The 16,921-nt window shown below is 43.6% G+C and overlaps 1 protein-coding gene across 2 annotated transcripts; it reads right to left on the bottom strand.

The window, feature by feature from the left end:
- Window positions 1-357: 357 nt before the first annotated feature.
- On the bottom strand, window positions 358-16,704 carry APOD (apolipoprotein D). Of its 2 annotated transcripts, none has more exons than XM_015073790.3 (5): window positions 16,564-16,704; window positions 12,703-12,845; window positions 7,507-7,628; window positions 4,182-4,270; window positions 358-832 (listed from the first exon to the last, which is right to left on the bottom strand). In XM_015073790.3, the coding sequence occupies exons 2-5, from the start codon at window positions 12,823-12,825 to the stop codon at window positions 597-599; spliced, it is 570 nt and encodes a 189-aa protein (XP_014929276.1). In that variant the 5' UTR covers window positions 12,826-12,845; window positions 16,564-16,704; the 3' UTR covers window positions 358-596. The 2 variants fall into 2 exon arrangements, with proteins under 2 accessions (XP_014929276.1, XP_053077007.1); XM_053221032.1 differs by lacking the exon at window positions 358-832 and adding an exon at window positions 893-2,088.
- Window positions 16,705-16,921: the final 217 nt, after the last annotated feature.

Raw genomic sequence — 16,921 nt, 5'->3', positions numbered from 1 at the left:
AGTCCCGCATCAGGCTCTGTGCTGACAGCTCAGAGCCTGGAGCCTGCTTCAGATTCTGTGTCTCCCTCTCTCTCTGCCCCTCCCCAGCTCATGTTCTGTCTCTCTTTCTCTCTCTCTCTCAGGAATGAATAAATGTTAAAAAAAAAAAAAAAAAAAAGAGGAGTGTCTACTGTAGGATGTGGCACCTGGACTCAGGTCACCCATAATAGGCCTTTGCGGTCTGCTTTCTCTTTCCAGAAACAGGATTGTTCTCTTTAAACTTAAACTGTACAGTGCTTTGTTTCTTTCAACAGAACTGTTCATGGATCTCCAAACATAAGCATATAATTGAAAACCCACAATAATCAATTCAGAATCTACTGTGAGCACAGCAGGTCAGCAACAAGTTTATTATTAGACTGGCAAGGTAACATGGTACATGGCTAAGTGTTTGGGCCAGCGTTCCTTGACTTTCTCTCCACAGGCTTCTGCTTTCAAATTTCCCCTCTGGTGTTTGCAATGTTGCCGTGGTTGGTTTGTCTTTATAAAGGGTGGGGTGGGGGGAAGCAAAGCAAAAGAAGTAACATTGAGTGAAGGCAGGTTCCCTTTAGAGCCTCTTACAGTGGCTCAGGGCAGTTCACCTGATCTGTGATAGTCATTTTTTCTATATCAATTTCATTAGAAGTCAAGATATCTTTTAGATAGGTCACTGTTTCTGGAGGGAGATAAGGGTTTCTTCCCAAGATCCAAACATGATCCATGTGAAAAAGCCAGACGATTGTGGTACAGGAGTACACGAGGGCGTAGTTCTCATAGTCGGTGGCCAGGACCCAGTATGGAGCAGATGGCATCACTGAGAACCAGAGGAGAGCAGTATTAAGAGGGACCAGGACAAGAGGAACCTTCATCTCTGGGACCCTGGAAGCCAGGATCCTAGTTCTTCTACTGTAGTAGAACTTAAAAAAAATTAAAAAAAAATTTTTTTTAATGTTTTATTTATTTTGAAGACAGAGAGAGACAGAGCATGAGTGGGGGTGGGGCAGACAGAGAGGGGGACATAGAATCTGAAGCAGGCTCCAGGCTCTGGGCTGTCAGCACAGAGCCTGACATGGGGCTCGAACTCACAAACTGTGAGATCATGACCTGGGCCGAAGTCGGACGCTCAACCGACTAAGCCACCTGGGCGTCCCCCCAATTTTTTTTTAAATGTTTATTTATTTTTGAGAGAGAGAGAGACAAAGAGAGTAAGCAAGAGAGGGGCAGAGAGAGGGAGACAGAATCTGAAGCAAGTTCCACGCTCAGAGCTGTCAGTACAGAGCCCGATATGGGACTCCAACCCATGAACCGTGAGATCATGACCTGAGCTGAAGTCGGACACTTAACCAACTGGGCCACCCAGGCACCCCAAGAGTAGTGGTTCTTAATTCTGGCTTTATGTGGGAATCTTATGGGAACTTTGACAAATACTAGGCCATGTTTCTCCAGACTGATGTGGAGGTGGTTGGTACTCTTGAAGGCTCCCCCATGATTCTAATGTGCAGCCAAAGGTTAGAGCCATCCTTCTGGATCCTTCTTCCCTGATAACACATCAGTCTGCAGAAAGCCACAGTAATGGGGTGTTTTGCCAGACCTCCTAGACTAACAGGCTGCACTTAGCACCAGTACGTATGGAGGCACCACTTAGCTAAGTGGAGTTAAGATGGCAAGGTCAGGGGCCCCCAGGCTTTCCAAGTCTGTACTTCCCAATTTCCTCTAGAACCTGTCTGAGAAAGGAAGTAAGGGCTAATGTTGGTGTGTTTATTTTCTTTCTGTGTGACCTTCGAAAGTTCTTTTGCTCTCAAGAATATGGTAAATCAGGTGGTAACAGGTTATAAACTCCTCCTCACAAGGGGCCCATGAAGATTCATTGACAGAGGTCTGCACAGTGTTGAAAGCTTAGCCTTAAAGGGTCCTTACAACAAGAGAGGGAGGATTTACCTTCTCCGTTTGAATCCAGAGACTTCCTCTGTGAACTTGACCTCCACAGCCAAGGTCCAAGCCAAGGAAATGTCATAGCCCAACTTGTTAAAGTTAAGTGGAAAATGGGCCCAAATGGGAGAAAGCTGTGAACTGACCCCATAAGAACAAAAGATTTGGACACAATCTGCTTTCTTGGGTTTCAAGCAACCCACCTCCTCCATTCAAAAATAACCCCCTCTCTTTGCTAAGTCAAACCAGATCTCAGCACTCGTGAATGACCATGAGAAGCTGGACAAAAGAGGCAGGGTGTAAGAGATTAGAACTTGGCTGGGTGTCAGGGACCCAGCTGGTTATCAGGACAACACAAGAGGGCTAGTCCAGATGACCACCCACTGAGGTCCCTCCTACCTCTGACTTTCTACCTGTTTATAAATATGAAAACAGAAGGACAGTTGGAGGACATCTGGACAGAAGCCTGCACAAGGCTACAGGGCCCACACTGAGTGGGCCCTGACTTACCTTTCTAGCACCATTGGTGCCTGCCTGCCGGGCTCACTATTGAGAGCTTGTATTCATCACAGATCTGCGACCTTTGAATTTCCACTGCTTTGTGTGTTCCCAGCTGGACTGGGAACTCTGCAACCCTGAGTGGTTTGGGGGAAATATGTCTTCCAACCTCTTCCTGCCAAGGCGACGCGCCCCGCCTGCACAGAGCCACACATTCACACGCTGTCTTCCTCCCACAGGGTCTAGCTCTCAAGCATACATTTACCCAGACATTTCCTCATAGCAAAGAAAACTTCCACATCTCTTTATTACCTGAAAACTCTGACCGTTTCCTACTGCTTATGGAAGGCATGTCAACCCATTACATGGCTTTTGAGGCTCTTCCCAGTCTTGTCTCGTGCTCCATGTACCCGCCCATCCTCTAGGCTTCTCTCTCCAGACCTTTCCTCAAGCCATTCCTCCTCCTGGGAAAGCCTTTCCCATAGTCTCCTCCACACCCTGGAAGACCCAATGCAAACACCTGATCCCTTCAACCAGAGTGAATCTCTTCCTCCTCTGTTTCCTCTGCCAGCAGCTCCTGCCTCCTTTAGCTCCTGTTACAGGCCTCCTTGTGAAGGTCGTGCACATAGTATTTGGCCTTCACTTCCATCCCCCCTTCCTCAGTGGAGAGTTTGGGAGACCTTCGTTTTGGTCCCAACTCTGCCTCTAATTGGTCTAGCGACCTTGCCTATATCACCTAGCTTTTCTGCACTTTGACGTTCTTCTTTGTAAAAATAACAAGAAAGGCTGAGATGCACAAAGTCCCTTACAGTTTACAGAGCATGTGCTATCTCACTTACCCTTAGAATACTGGGCGCAGAAGTGAAGTTAGTTGCCCATGGTCACATGTGCGGGAAGAATGATTTTCATCTCCCAGCATTCCTATGTTGGTCTATAAAATAAGAACTTCCTCACTGCCCTACTCTAGGGACTTGAAGGGGGAGCGGGCTGGGGGACAGTGATTCTTCTTACCGCTGTGACTGCGGTGTCTGCCCCTTGGGTGGGGAGAGGGGCCCTGAAGCACTCTCGGTAAAAGAAAGTCTCACATTTCTGAGCTGGCTTCTGCCGTGTATCTATATCAACAGTAAACTAAAAATTTGGTGCTTTCTCTGTTGTTTGTGTCCTTTCCCCGGTTAAGCCAGAGCTCGGAGGACAAATGCTCGTGATCAAATATCTCTCAGGGAACCCTAAAGTGTGGTGAGAAAGTGGCAGATAGAGCCAGGGCTCAAACTTACCTTCACTCTTGTCATCTCTTGTGTCCAAGCCTTTGCACATGTGAATTGTTCTGCTGATAATACCACTACTAACAACTAACTACTACTGGCTACTAATATTTCAGGCCTCCATTCCCTCTGGGAAACTAGTCTAGGCTGGTGCCCTACTGCTCTCCCCGGGTGCTACAATTTGTGCTGCCTTTATTGAAACACGGTAGTTTTACAGTAACTTGCCTGCATACTTGTCAGTGTCCACATGGGATATAAGCCTCTCAGGGCCAAGGGCCAGCTCTGTCTTGCTCATCATCACATCTTTGGTGCCTAGACCCAAGCATGGCACATAGTAGGTGCTCAACAAAGTATTATGCATTGAGTCACTATAGGTGACACTCAGATGTGACAGGAGTGTTTCAACCCAGGGCTCTAGCCTTTGGTTTGCATATCTCCTATCCCTGAAACCTCCTGAGAGAAGTGAATACTTACACCAGAAAAACTTAACTCCCAGCTTGGCAGGCTCTGTGAGGTTGGCCTGGGTGGCTTCACCTTCAATTTGATTCACAGTTCCATCCGGTCTGCAATGGGTTAAAACAAAACAAAACAAAACGTCTTAATTCAATGGAAGCCAAAAATCAATGAAAGGCCACTAAGCATCAGGGTGGCCAAGATTGTGATTTCTGGTTAGGGAGGCTCTTTCCTTTGTCACTGTCTCTGAGACCAAGCGGAGGAAGATGGCCCTGGGTGATAAGAAGCAATAACTGAAATGCTCCAGGACTGGATGATATGTTAGGCCCTAACACTTCTGTGCTGTGTTTTGAGTCCTATAAGGCCATTTCCTGCTCTCAGGCTGCAGAGGGAGGGACTAAAAGAGAAGGGAACACAAACAAAACAACCCTATACACCAAGAAGATTTACTTCTTTAAAAATGAGTATGGGCCAAAGGGAAAAACAAGGACTGACATGATTACTCAAAGTCTGGAGATCTGCACGCTTTCCTTGCTCTTGGGGCCTCAGTGACATCATATGACATCATCTGACCCATAAAGCCATCCATACACCTGAGCTCTGAGACCCCTATCCAGGCCTGCAAGCTTCTGACTGAGTATGGGAGATTTCAACATAGGCCAGGTAAAAGCAGGCAGTGAGGAAATATTAACCTCATCTCAGTGATTCTCAGAGACATTAAATGTGCAGAAATGCACATCTTGCAACAAATGCCACCTTACAATTCGCAGTGTCATTTCTTTCTTAGTGGTATATAAAATGGTGGTGTATCTTAAAAGTGATGGTCTTCGATTGGATGAAATACTTTCACTCTTTTGAAAGAGTGGCTCCAGGTTTTGGCAACTCCCAATGACTCTGTGGACCTGGGGGAGAGGGGAAATGCCTGGGGATGGAGGCACTGAGGGGAGGGCGCTCACATATCACAGTGCTCTTCCTAGGAAGCTGACAGAGGAGGAGCCTGTTCATCAGTCCTCAAGGGGGCACAGAACAAAAGTTAGAGCAACAGTGTGTGTTAGAAAGTCAGTAGGCTATGGTTAGTGGTGACAGATGTCCCAGAAACCAGATAATAAGCAACAGGTAAGGAAGGATGAGAAATGCATCCTGGATGCATAGTCTGTTCATCATCAAGTAGGGCCTGAAACTCAGCTGGGAGAACAGGAAGATGGTCCATTTCTATCTGCATGCAGTTGCTTAGCAACAAACCAGCCTCTTCTCGGCAGACTTTCCTGCTTTTCATCATCATTTATGTTTTGGCCAGAACAGTTTTCAAAACACCAGTCTCTGATCGTAAATGCACAATTTGTTCATGGGAAAAATACATTTGTATTTTCAAGGGTCTCAGCAGATTAATAGTAATACATAGTATTAATTAAATAATTACTACTCACCAAACACCCTGTTACACCCTGTTCTAAGCAATTTACATGTGTTACCTCATCTGACGCTCACAAAGCCCTATGCAGGGAGGTTCTATGATTAATGTCACTTTACTGAGAGGAAACTGAGACCTAGAGTATTAGCATAACTAACCTAAGATCACATCATTAGTAACTGGCAGAACCAGGATTTGAAATGGGGCAGCCTAACTCCAAAGCCTGAGCCCTTCGGCTCCCAGCCCCGTGCCAGCTGCTTTTGCCCTCAAATTCTCTGACACTGGCTAAGAGTACTTTGCTCAGACTCCGTGCTGTGCCTCTGCCCATCCTGTAGTATTCCTGAAGGGAGAAGCCATACCACGCTCCTGAACCAGCAAACCTTTCTCCATGTGCCCTTGTATCTTAAACAAACGTGACCCTACAGGCAGAGCAACCTAATACTCAAGACACAGTTAAAGAGGACTCCTGGCTGGCTCCGAAGGAGAGGTGGAAAAATCTCGTGGGTTTTGAGATCAACGTCACTGTCTGACTCTTGGTCATAGAATGGGACAAAATATTTGAAATGAAGTCATTGCAACTTTAGATGGAGGTCTGCATCTCGATCCTTCTCTGGGCTCTAAAATAATCTGTTTTTATCTTTAGAGGCCCTTGAGATTCTTAACTTTATTTCTATGGTTTATGAAGGCAGGGAGTCAACCCACTTATGTTCTCTGGCTCACAGAAAGCTTAGTGGATAACAAGACGGCCACACAAAGCCTCTCGGAGCCTGAGTAACTTCCATGCTGGGTTATAATTGTTTTCTTGGAGTTGAGCACAGTTCTCAGGTCCTGTAGGGAACAAGAAGGACAGCGCTTCACCCCAGCCTTTCTTCCATTTGTCTTCTGTTCTCTTCCCCATTTCACTTCTCCCTGGGTTTGAATCTTAGCTTTGTTGCTTACAAGCTGTGTGGCCCTTGGGCAAATTACTTTCCCTCTCTGTACCTCAGTTTCCTCATCTATAACTGTGGGGTTGATAATAGTACCTACCTCAGGGTTGTTATGGGCATTAAATAAACATATATATTCATTTACATATATACATATATGTACACACATGTATATGTATATACACATACACATACAGAACAGTGCCTTGCATTTAGGAAATACTTAGTATTTGTTACTATTGTTTATTGTTGCTCTTATCTTTGTTGATAGAAGGTTGGTAGGAGCTCTTTCTGTGGCTTTTTAAAGTTTCTGTTTGCTTTCTAAAGTATGAATTCTCATATCAAATAGAAATCTGTGTTTCAGTATCAGAAAAGTATACTTCTATAGGCGATCCTGTTCCCATAACCTAGAATGTGACCATGTATTTGATTCTTGCTTAACAAGAAAAGGAGTTTTCTAATAGTGAAAGCTGTCTGGAGATGAAATAAATTGTCATGGAAGGCAATGAGCTCCCAGTTCCCGGAAGGAGTCAGGTAGAGCTGGATGTCTTCTGTTAGTAGATAATATAGAAAGGGCTTCGTTCTTAGTTTGGAGATCAGATGAGATGGTCCCCCTCCCCACCCCCCTTGTGCCCCTTCCCCCTCGTCCTTTGCTACCAGAGTATCTATTTTGCTATGAGAGCAGGAACCCTGCAGTTTGGATTCGCATTGAGTTCCTAGTGCCTCTCATAGGGAGTACACATATAATAAGTACACAACACTCAAGGGAGTCCACAATACAAAAAGATGCTCAGCAAGTGGTCATGGAAATAAATGAGTGGCTTCTCGTCCCCACCATTCTGCTTGCCAAAAACTTTCATCTTAGGACCTGCTGTGAGCAGGCAGGGCAGACCCAGCAACATCTGCACCACCCCCCTCAACGAGATCGCAAGGACACCCAGTCACCCCAGGACAAGTCTCTGCAGGCTGGCTCCAGGACTGTGTTGCTTTTGAAACCACAGCCACTCACCTTAACTCCTGGTTTATCACTTTGATGTTTCCGTTTTCCATTAGCGAGTAGTTGGCTTGGATGCAACTTCCCTTCTCAAAGCTCACTGGGATCTTCTCAATTTCATACCATCGTCCAAGATACTGCAGAGGTAACAAGAAGCAGAGAAAACCCCATGGCTCTCTGGGGACCTGCAAACTCTTCCCTATTGTTGCCTTTTAGAGCAGAGCCCTTTCCTGGGGAAACCAAGCAAAATGGGCTGCATTGTTCTGACAGCAACTGAGCAAGATATTGATTCAAATGAGAGTAAGTGAATCGGATGTGCAGGCATTGGTTGAATGCCACATTTTATTCCTAAAGTGCTCTTTATTTAGATATGCTGTCAGTGGCCCCTCCAGCCAAAATCTATGTGAAATTCTAAACTCTGTGAAAGAGAGCGAGCAGTCCAGATGATGGAAGGTGCCATCTCAGACATTTTGTGATTCTACGAGGCATCTTTGAGTTGTGTGCCAGTCAGATATTTTCACTGTGGGGAACTGGGACTCCAGAGTTGGTTGCATTCTCCTCATTAAGACCTCGCACAGGGAGGTGGACACAAAAGCTTTTGGCAGGTGATCAGGACTTAGAAGACTGATACCACGGGGGGTATGGTCTCAGTTCATAACTTCGTGTACAGAGTCAACTCTAAGGAAGTGCGCATTGTTGTGGGGGAGGGGGAGAAAGGTATGTTCACCGTTCCATGCATCGCCTTGCATGGAGATTGCTCCAATTTACAACCTTCGTGGAGGGCAATTTGGCAATATCTAGCAAAGCAATTTCACTTCTGGAAATGTAACTTCCGGATAATAAGAAAAAGAAATGATGCATATGTGAGGTTATTTGTTGTGGTACTATTGTAAGAACAAAATACGGGAAACTAGAGTCTGAGCATTTGTAGGGGACTAGGTAAATAAATTATGGCACATCCATATAATGGAATGTTACACACCCTCTTTTAAAGGAGTCATATGCGGGGCGCCTGGGTGGCTCTGTCGGTTGAGTGTCGGACTTCGCCTCAGGTCATGATCTCACGGTTTGTGGGCTCTGTGCTGTCAGCCTGGAGCCTGGAGCCTACTTCGGATTCTGTGTCTCCCTCTCTCTCTGCCCCTTCCCAGCTCATGCTTGGTCTCTCTCTCTCTCTCTCTCTCTCTCTCTCAGTCTCTCAAAAATAAATAAACATTAAAAAAAATTTTAAGGAGTCCTATGCAATTATCTCCAAGATACATACAGTGGAAAAAGAGCTAGGTGAAAAATAGTGTATATGTAAAAATGGGGGGAAAGATTATTATATTCATTTTCTATTGCTGCTGTAACAATTTACCAGAAGCCTAAAACAACCCAAATTTATGGTCTCACAGGTCTGTACATCGAGTGAGTTTGGTTAAAATCAAGGTGTTGGCAGGGCTGTGTTCCTTCCTACAGGCTCTAGAGGACTCTGTCTTCTTGCCTTGTCCGAGTTGTTGACGCCACCTGCATTTTTTGGGGTGTGAACTCCTTCCTCCATCTTCAGAGCCAGCAAATGCAGGTGAAAGTCTTTTCACATTGCATCTCTCTGATTCTTGTTCCATTGTCACACCTCTCTGACTACAGTTGGGGAAGGTTCTCTGCTTTCAATGATTAGATTGGTCCTTTCTGGATAACCCAGGCCATGCCTGCCATCTCCAAGTCTATAACTTTAATCACATCAGCAAACCCCCCTTTCCATGTACGGTGGCACAGTCACAGGTTGCAGGCATTAGGGTGAGGGCATCGTTCTGCCTACCGCAGTTATGTATGTATTTAAAAATGTATTACTCAACAAAAGAAAATCAGAGACGCACTCACCTTCAAAAAGTGAGAATTGGAAATGAGAGTACTGCAAACAGGTGGCAGTACGGCTTCGGTCACATGGCTCTTTGCTCAAATATATACCCACGTTTATGACCTAAAATTTCCACTCATTTATTAAAGGCACATCTTTCAATTACAACCACTGAAATTAACATTCATTGAAAGCACCAAAAAAATACGGTTAAAGGTCAGTTGGTTTCATAGGCATTCTCAAAAACACACTCCATTTTATACAGAGCATTTAAAATGGTTCTATTATTGTTAAGGTGACTTCAGTGCTCCATAATTAAAACTGAGGAAGCATGATTTTCTAGAAAAGGGGAAACTGAAAGGTGGCAGATTGCTTTTTATGTCACGCTCCCTTATAATTTCATGATATTTTTGTGAAAACCTTTTCACGTTTGTGGGTCCCAGTTTCTCTATCCATATAAGAAGAATGCAATGTTTAAAATGAATCCTGTATGGGAATGCAAGCTGGTGCAGCCACTCTGGAAAACAGTATGGAGGTTCCTCAAAAAACTAAAAATAGAACTACTCTACGACCCAGCAATTGCACTACTAGGCATTTATCCATGGGCTACATGTGTGCTGTTTCGAAGGGACACATGTACCCCCATGTTTATAGCAGCACTATCAACAATAGCCAAAGTATGGAAAGAGCCCAAATGTCCATCGATGGATGAATGGATAAAGAAGATGTGCTATATATACATACAATGGAGTATTACTCGGCAATCAAAAAGAATGAAATCTTGCCATTTGCAACTACGTGGATGGAACTCGAGGGTATTATGCTAAGTGAAATTAGTCAGAGAAAGACAAAAATCCTATGACTTCACTCATATGAGGACTTTAAGAGACAAAACAAATGACCATAAGGGAAGGGAAACAAAAATAATATAAAAACAGGGAGGGGGACAAAACAGAAGAGACTCATAAATATGGAGAACAAACTGAGGGTTACTGGAGGGGTTGTGGGAGGGGGGATGGGCTAAATGGGTAAGGGGCATTAAGGAATCTACTCCTGAAATCATTGTTGCACTATATGCTAACTAATTTGGATGTAAATTTTTTTAAATGTTTTTATTTATTTTTGAGACAGAGAGAGACAGAGCATGAGCACGGGAGGGGCAGAGAGAGAGAGGGAGACACAGAATCCGAAGCAGGCTCCAGGCTCCGAGCTGTCAGCACAGAGCCCGACGCGGGGCTCGAACTCACAGACTGTGAGGTCATGACCTGAGCTGAAGTTGGATGTTTAACTGTCTGAGCCACCCAGGCACCCCGTAAATTTTAAAAAATAAAAAATAAAATAAAAAAAAAATGAATCCTGTAAAGGAAGAGGTAAAACTATCTCTATTTCCAGATACATGATTTTGTGTATAAAAAATCCTAAGGAATCCACACACACACACAAACCATTAGAACTAATAAATGAAGCTAGCAGGGTTAAGGGATACAAGATCAATATACAGACACCAAATAGCTTTCTACACTTAAAATGAACACTCTGTAAATTACGAAAATTCCATTTACAATAGCATCAAAAGAATAAAATACTTAGGAATAAGTATTTAACCAAAGAAACACAAAACTTATTCTCTGAAAACTATGAAATATTGTTGAAAGAAATTTAATAAGACCTAAATAAACAAGAAATTAAATGGAAAGATAACCTATGTTCAGGGATTGGGAGGCTTAAAACTGTTAAGATGACAATATTCTCCAGATAGATCTAGATTCAATGCATTCTCTATTAAAACAACAACAACAACAACAACAACAACACAAAATGAAACTCTGCATCTTCACTAAATTGACAAACAGATCCTAAAATTCATATGGAAATGCAAAGGACTTAGAATAGCCAGAAGAATACAGTTGGAGGCGTCATATATTCTAATTTCAAAACTTACTACAAAGCTATAGTAATCAATACTGTATAGCACTGGCATAAAGATAGACACATAAAACAATAAAATAGAATTGAGAGTCGAAAAATAAGCTGTTACATAAATGTCCAATTGATTTTCAACAAGGATGCCAAGACTGTTCGATGGGGAAAGAATAGTCTTCTCAGCAAATAGTTCTGGGCAACTGAATATCCACTGGCAAAATAATAAAGTTGGACTTCTTTTTTTTTTTTTTAATTTTTTTAATTATTTTTTTTTTAACGTTTATTTATTTTTGAGACAGAGAGAGACAGAGCATGAACGGGGGAGGGGCAGAGAGAGAGGGAGACACAGAATCGGAAGCAGGCTCCAGGCTCTGAGCCATCAGCCCAGAGCCCGACGCGGGGCTCGAACCCACCGACCGCGAGATCGTGACCTGAGCTGAAGTCGGAGGCTTAACCGACTGAGCCACCCAGGCGCCCCAATAAAGTTGGACTTCTATATCACACTATATAAAAAGTTTAACTCAAAATGGATCAAGAAATTAAATGTAAGGATTAAAACTATAAATCTCTTATAAGAAAATATAGAAATAAAAATCATAACCTTGCATTAGGCAATGGTGTTTTAGATACCAAAAGTATAAGCAAGAAAGGAGAAAAATAGATAAACTGGACTCCGTTAATATTGGAAACTTATGCGCTTGAAAAGACACATTAATAAAGTGAAAAAGCAATCCACAGAATGGGGGGAAATATTTTCAAATCATGTATCTGATAAGAGACTTGTATCTAGAACATATAAAGAACTCTCAGAGCTCAATAATTAAAAAGATAAGTAACCCAACTTAAAAATGGGGAAAGGACTCAAATGGACATTTCTCCAAAGAAGATATAAAAATGGACAATAAACACATGAAAAGGTGTTCAAATCATTAACCATTAGGGAAATGCAAATCAAAACCACAGTGAGATACTCTTCATACTCTGTAAAAATGATTACAACCAAAAAGATGACAATAGCAAGTGTCGACAAAGATAAGGAGAAATTGGTATTATACACACGGCTGATGGGAACGTACAATAGTGCATGCAGCGCTTTTGGAAAATCGTTTCCGTGGGACGATCTGAGGAACATTCTACACATTTCCTCAGAGGATTCCCAGCAGGACTGAACCCTTCTGTTAACAGTGTTACTGTTCAGGAATGCCATCTTTTATTGCCGTTCTGCCTTCTCTCAGTTTCCCTACATGCCCACAGTGCTTCCTGGGATCAGCTTCCCAAAACCCTCTGCTCCCCAGTTCTTGGTCTCAGAGCCTGCTTTGGGGGATGCCCCAGTAAGATAAGTACCTAATCCAAGGCTTGCTGTGGCAATCAAAGCAGAAAACTAACACTGAATCCTAGAGGATGCTTATTCAAATGGGAGGCAAAACAAACAGGAGTTGAGACTTTTGCCACACCTTGTGCACGTCAAAATTCTCTTGCACCGGAGGAGTCGGGCATTTCCCAAGGTGAAAGGCTTGTCCGTCTGCGGCACTGAAGAGGCTGGCCAGAGCAGAAAAGAGCAGCAGCGCCGTCATCATCTTGGGGCCCTGGATGGAACCTGGGGTCAGGAGAAACAAAGAAGCTAGAGTTGTTCTGAGCCCCCTGAGGACACGCAGTCACCAGGGGAACATTTCTGGGGACCTCTCTGGGGACCTTCCCCTGAGCCCTTTTGAACGGTCACCCTGCAGAGCCACCTGAATCGTCATCATCGACCCTGCTGTGAGGCCTTCCACCCCTGGGAGCATCTCCCGACCTTTGTACCTCCATTAGAGCACGCTCTGCCTGGTGTTAGAGCTCGTTGGATTTATTTTGCAACTGCTCCCCCTCCATTATGCATTTTTCAAGGATGGGAGCCCACAGAACCTGGCAGTGTCAGGCACAGTCCATACTTGTTGATGAACAGAAACAATGTGGGGTGGGGATAGGCCGAGGGGGAGGTCGAAGCGGTCAAGTGAACCATGCAAGAGAAAAAAATGAGCACAAACCATGCACGTTTAGTATCTTATGAGATTCATAAGAGAAGTGCCTCCCTGATCTACACCCCCCCCACTCCTGCCCCATCTTGCTGGGCTGCTTACCAACCCAGGAGCAGGCCTGAAACCTTGACAGGCTGTGGCGTGCTGGGGACCCCAGGGTCACCCTGACTGTGTTTGAATGCAGACCTTGCCACACGCTAAGTATAACTGTACATTTTATGCTTTAGTTTCCTGGTCTATTAAGTGGGGGTAATAATCATACCAACCTCACCAAGTTTGGTGAGAATTAAATGAGATACTATAGAGAGAGTATTTAGGGTGAAGTCTGACACAGAGGAAATGCTTAATAAATGCTAGTTATTATTATCGTGAAAAGCAGAAACAAATAACTGCTTCCTGAATTTCTCTTTGGCGTTCTGTTGGGGATACTTCTCAGAGATGTTCATTTCTTTCTTTTTTTTTTTTCCTTCTTTTAAAGGTGCATTGACAGGGACGTAGATATGCATTTAACTAGAGAAGGACTAATAGCTGGCAACACGCATTTCAGCCCAGGCACCCTTCCCTGCTTCTTTCCCTGACTTGCTTTCAGTCTATTCTCCTCCTTGTGACTCCTTGCCTGTAGCTGCACAAGAGCTATTTCTAGCTCTTTGCCTTTCTCCTGCAATAAAGAAGACTGAATCAACGCAAGCAAAATGTTCTCAGATCTGAGCATTTAAAAGGATGTGTCATAACAGGAATAATTATAACCACTTTATTATGGTTAAACCTCCAAATAACCTTTAATAATCAATAGCTTTTCTTCTGGAGGTTTTATCGTCCCATTTTCAAAGGAACAGTTACATAACAAGTAAAACTGCCAGCTGGGGATGGTGGGGGCGGGGTGGTTGCTGAGCCTCCTCTGAGCAAGCCAAGTCTGTGGTAGGACCGCACCTTCTCTGAGAATCCATTTGCCATCAGCTCCTGCCACCACGTAAACAACACCTGTCTTTTAATCTTTTGGGAGACGATGGATGGATTTGTCTAAACTTACAAAAATTTGTATCCATTTCCAAGAAATTCTTAGAACCGCGCAGCTCTACTCTTGGGCCTCAGTAGGCTTCAAGCTCAGTGCCTTGCCCAGAAGATCTTACCTCAGAGGATGGTCACACATTACGCACATTCTACAGGGACCCCAAACTGGCGGGACTTAAGAGGTCCTTTCCCCACCCCACCCCTCAGCCCCTGGGAGTACAGATGTCACGCTGAGTGCCAGGAGGGGCAGAGGGCCGGGACTCAGGTACTGTCTGTGGCTGTCCGTCCTGCAGTGACCCTGAGCCATGCTTCCTTCTGTGCACCACCTTTGGTGGCTTTCGGTAAACACCTACCTCTGTAACCTGATGAGTGTCATTTCACCATGGGACAGTTAACACCAAAAGTCAGTTCCATGTCTTACTCTGACAAATATCTTATTACAAAATGTTCTATTATGGGCTGAAACATGTGCTTTAGCTGTGTAGGTGGATTTCAGAGCAAGGCTAATTCTTAGCCTTGCTTACATATCTCTTCCAAAGATGTCTCTTTATTGCAGTAGTTTTATTCCTATGGTTAAAACTTTTTGTGATAGGAAGGTTTGATGGCATCCATAATTTCTTTTCCACGTCCCGTCCATTCTAGTTCACTCAGCACTTATTGAGTACCTTCTGACAGTGAGTGAGGCAGGAGAGAAGGGAGACTCGGGAGACAAGTTGACCAAAGTAAAGCCATTTTGGTTGTAGCCTGACCCTTAACCTAACAGTCAGCAGGTCATAAAAAGAGTTACAAGATCCAACTCACTGAAGATCACAAGATCCCATTCCCTCTGGCACTAAAAGCCACAAAGGTCAGATATTCTTAAAATTGCTCCCTGTGGGTAATTTCATAATCCCCAGACAATGGAAAAACTCACCACCCAATAAAAATGATAAACCCAAAATTAAAGAGTAAGCCCCTCCCTACACGCCAGCAAATTAAAAAAAAAAATTATAAAACCATTTATTAGAGGCAAAGGGATGTCCTCTTCCCCAACTGGGAGGAGAGACCACTACTTTGTAAGAAAGCTCCTCCTTTCTTCTATATTTAATAAATCTTTGTCCCTTTCTCTAAATGGCTTGCTCTGAAATTCTTTCTTGTGCAAAGCCAAGAATCCTCTTGGCGATGAGCCTGACGCCCTCCCTCTAGGGCCTCAACCCCATCCAGCATCAAAGGTAAGTCGCATTATTATCTTATACCTGTGAACTTGGGTAGGCGTGACCTATATTTTTGCTCTGTCTTCTAACACTAACGGGAAGATTGTCTTAATGAGGGGAGTTTAAATATTTTAAAAATAAACAGAATTTAAATATTATTTTAACTGAATATTAAATTATTTAATAATAATTCTACCAAGGTTATTGTGCATCCGCCCTGGGCCAGCACAGACTCTATGAGCTAGTACTCATACTCAGTGAACTTACCCGTGGAGAAGCCCGGGTCTCAGTTTTTCACACGTGCCACACACTGGATCTCCATAACATCCTATCTAGAAGGCTACTGCTATGACATTCTCTGTGTACTCAATGATGTTAATTTCCCAGGGGTTACTTCCTGATAAGGTGTGAAGCCAGAACTTACGCCAGGTCTCTTAGGAGCCTGCTCTCCCAACACCTGCGTGTTAGTGCGGGCAAGGTACCTGCTCTCAAAAAGCTGCAGAACGTTGACGACTAGATTTTTAGATTTCACATGATAAAACAAAATGCATTTCCACAAGCCAAGCGGTCTAAAAAACCCATTTAGCTATTGAGTCTAACAAGAAAATATGTCTTCTTAAGAAAATATTTTTGTGCCATATTGTCAAATGTGTTTTCCGATTCACAGAATGAATTACAGTTCACTTTTTGGTAAATTTTACTGTAATGCACAGTTGGACGACAACTCCTTGAGAATTCATCTGGTACAGTATTGGTTATGGAAAACTTTCTTGTTGTCTGCTTGCACAGAAGAGAATGCATAGTGCAAGCACAAGACATTGAGGTAGGTCAACGTTGGGTTGGCACCCCAGTTCTGCCATTTGTTGGCCTATTGCTTAGGATATCTGAACCTCAGTTTCCTCGTCTGAAAAATGGCACTAATGAGGTTCTATCTTGTAAGGTGGTCTGAGGAAAAATGAGACCAATTTTGCAGAGCGACTGGCACAAGCCCTCAATCGTGGCTGTTATTATTTTTAGCTGAAAGGGGGAAAGTAAAAGCCAAGCCTGTCTCTAAGCACTTTTTAACAAAAGCGAAAATGAAAACCACAGTACATACCTTTTCCGTCAAGATGAAGGCAGTTTCCACATGCAAACTCATCCAATTTAAGATGTGTGGTCTTGTTGACTGGCTTCGCCCAAGCTATTTTATAAGCTTCATTCGGTCACTGACGTTTAATTTTAACGCATGCCACACCCACTCCGGGTCGGGAAGGCTGGCCTAAAAGCTTAGTTCTGTATGAAACACAAAGATGGGATGTTTTGTCCATCTCCCTCCCCCAATTTCCTTCACAGCTGCTCCCTGAAAAAGAAACAATGAGATACTGTGTGTATGTGAGAGAGGGAAAGACAAAGTGCATTTCATTCAAAACATCTTTTTTGCTGTGTGGATTTTTGAATTTAATTTTCTCAGTCAG

Source organism: Acinonyx jubatus, chromosome C2 (assembly GCF_027475565.1).
Source record: "Acinonyx jubatus isolate Ajub_Pintada_27869175 chromosome C2, VMU_Ajub_asm_v1.0, whole genome shotgun sequence".
NCBI classification, from domain to species: domain Eukaryota; kingdom Metazoa; phylum Chordata; class Mammalia; order Carnivora; family Felidae; genus Acinonyx; species Acinonyx jubatus.
Note: the sequence above shows the minus strand (reverse complement) of the source record. Positions and strands in the feature narration are given on the sequence as shown.

Excerpts from the sequence above, each read along its gene's own strand:
- APOD (XM_015073790.3), bottom strand. The coding sequence starts at position 12,825 with ATGATGACGGCGCTGCTGCTCTTTTCTGCTCTGGCCAGCCTCTTCAGT. Across the intron at positions 7,629-12,702 it reads AGAATTTTGACGTGCACAAG|TATCTTGGACGATGGTATGA; the intron begins GTGTGGCAAAAG and ends TTACCTCTGCAG. Across the intron at positions 833-4,181 it reads GGGAGTTAAGTTTTTCTGGT|TGATGCCATCTGCTCCATAC; the intron begins GTAAGTATTCAC and ends TCTGGTTCTCAG.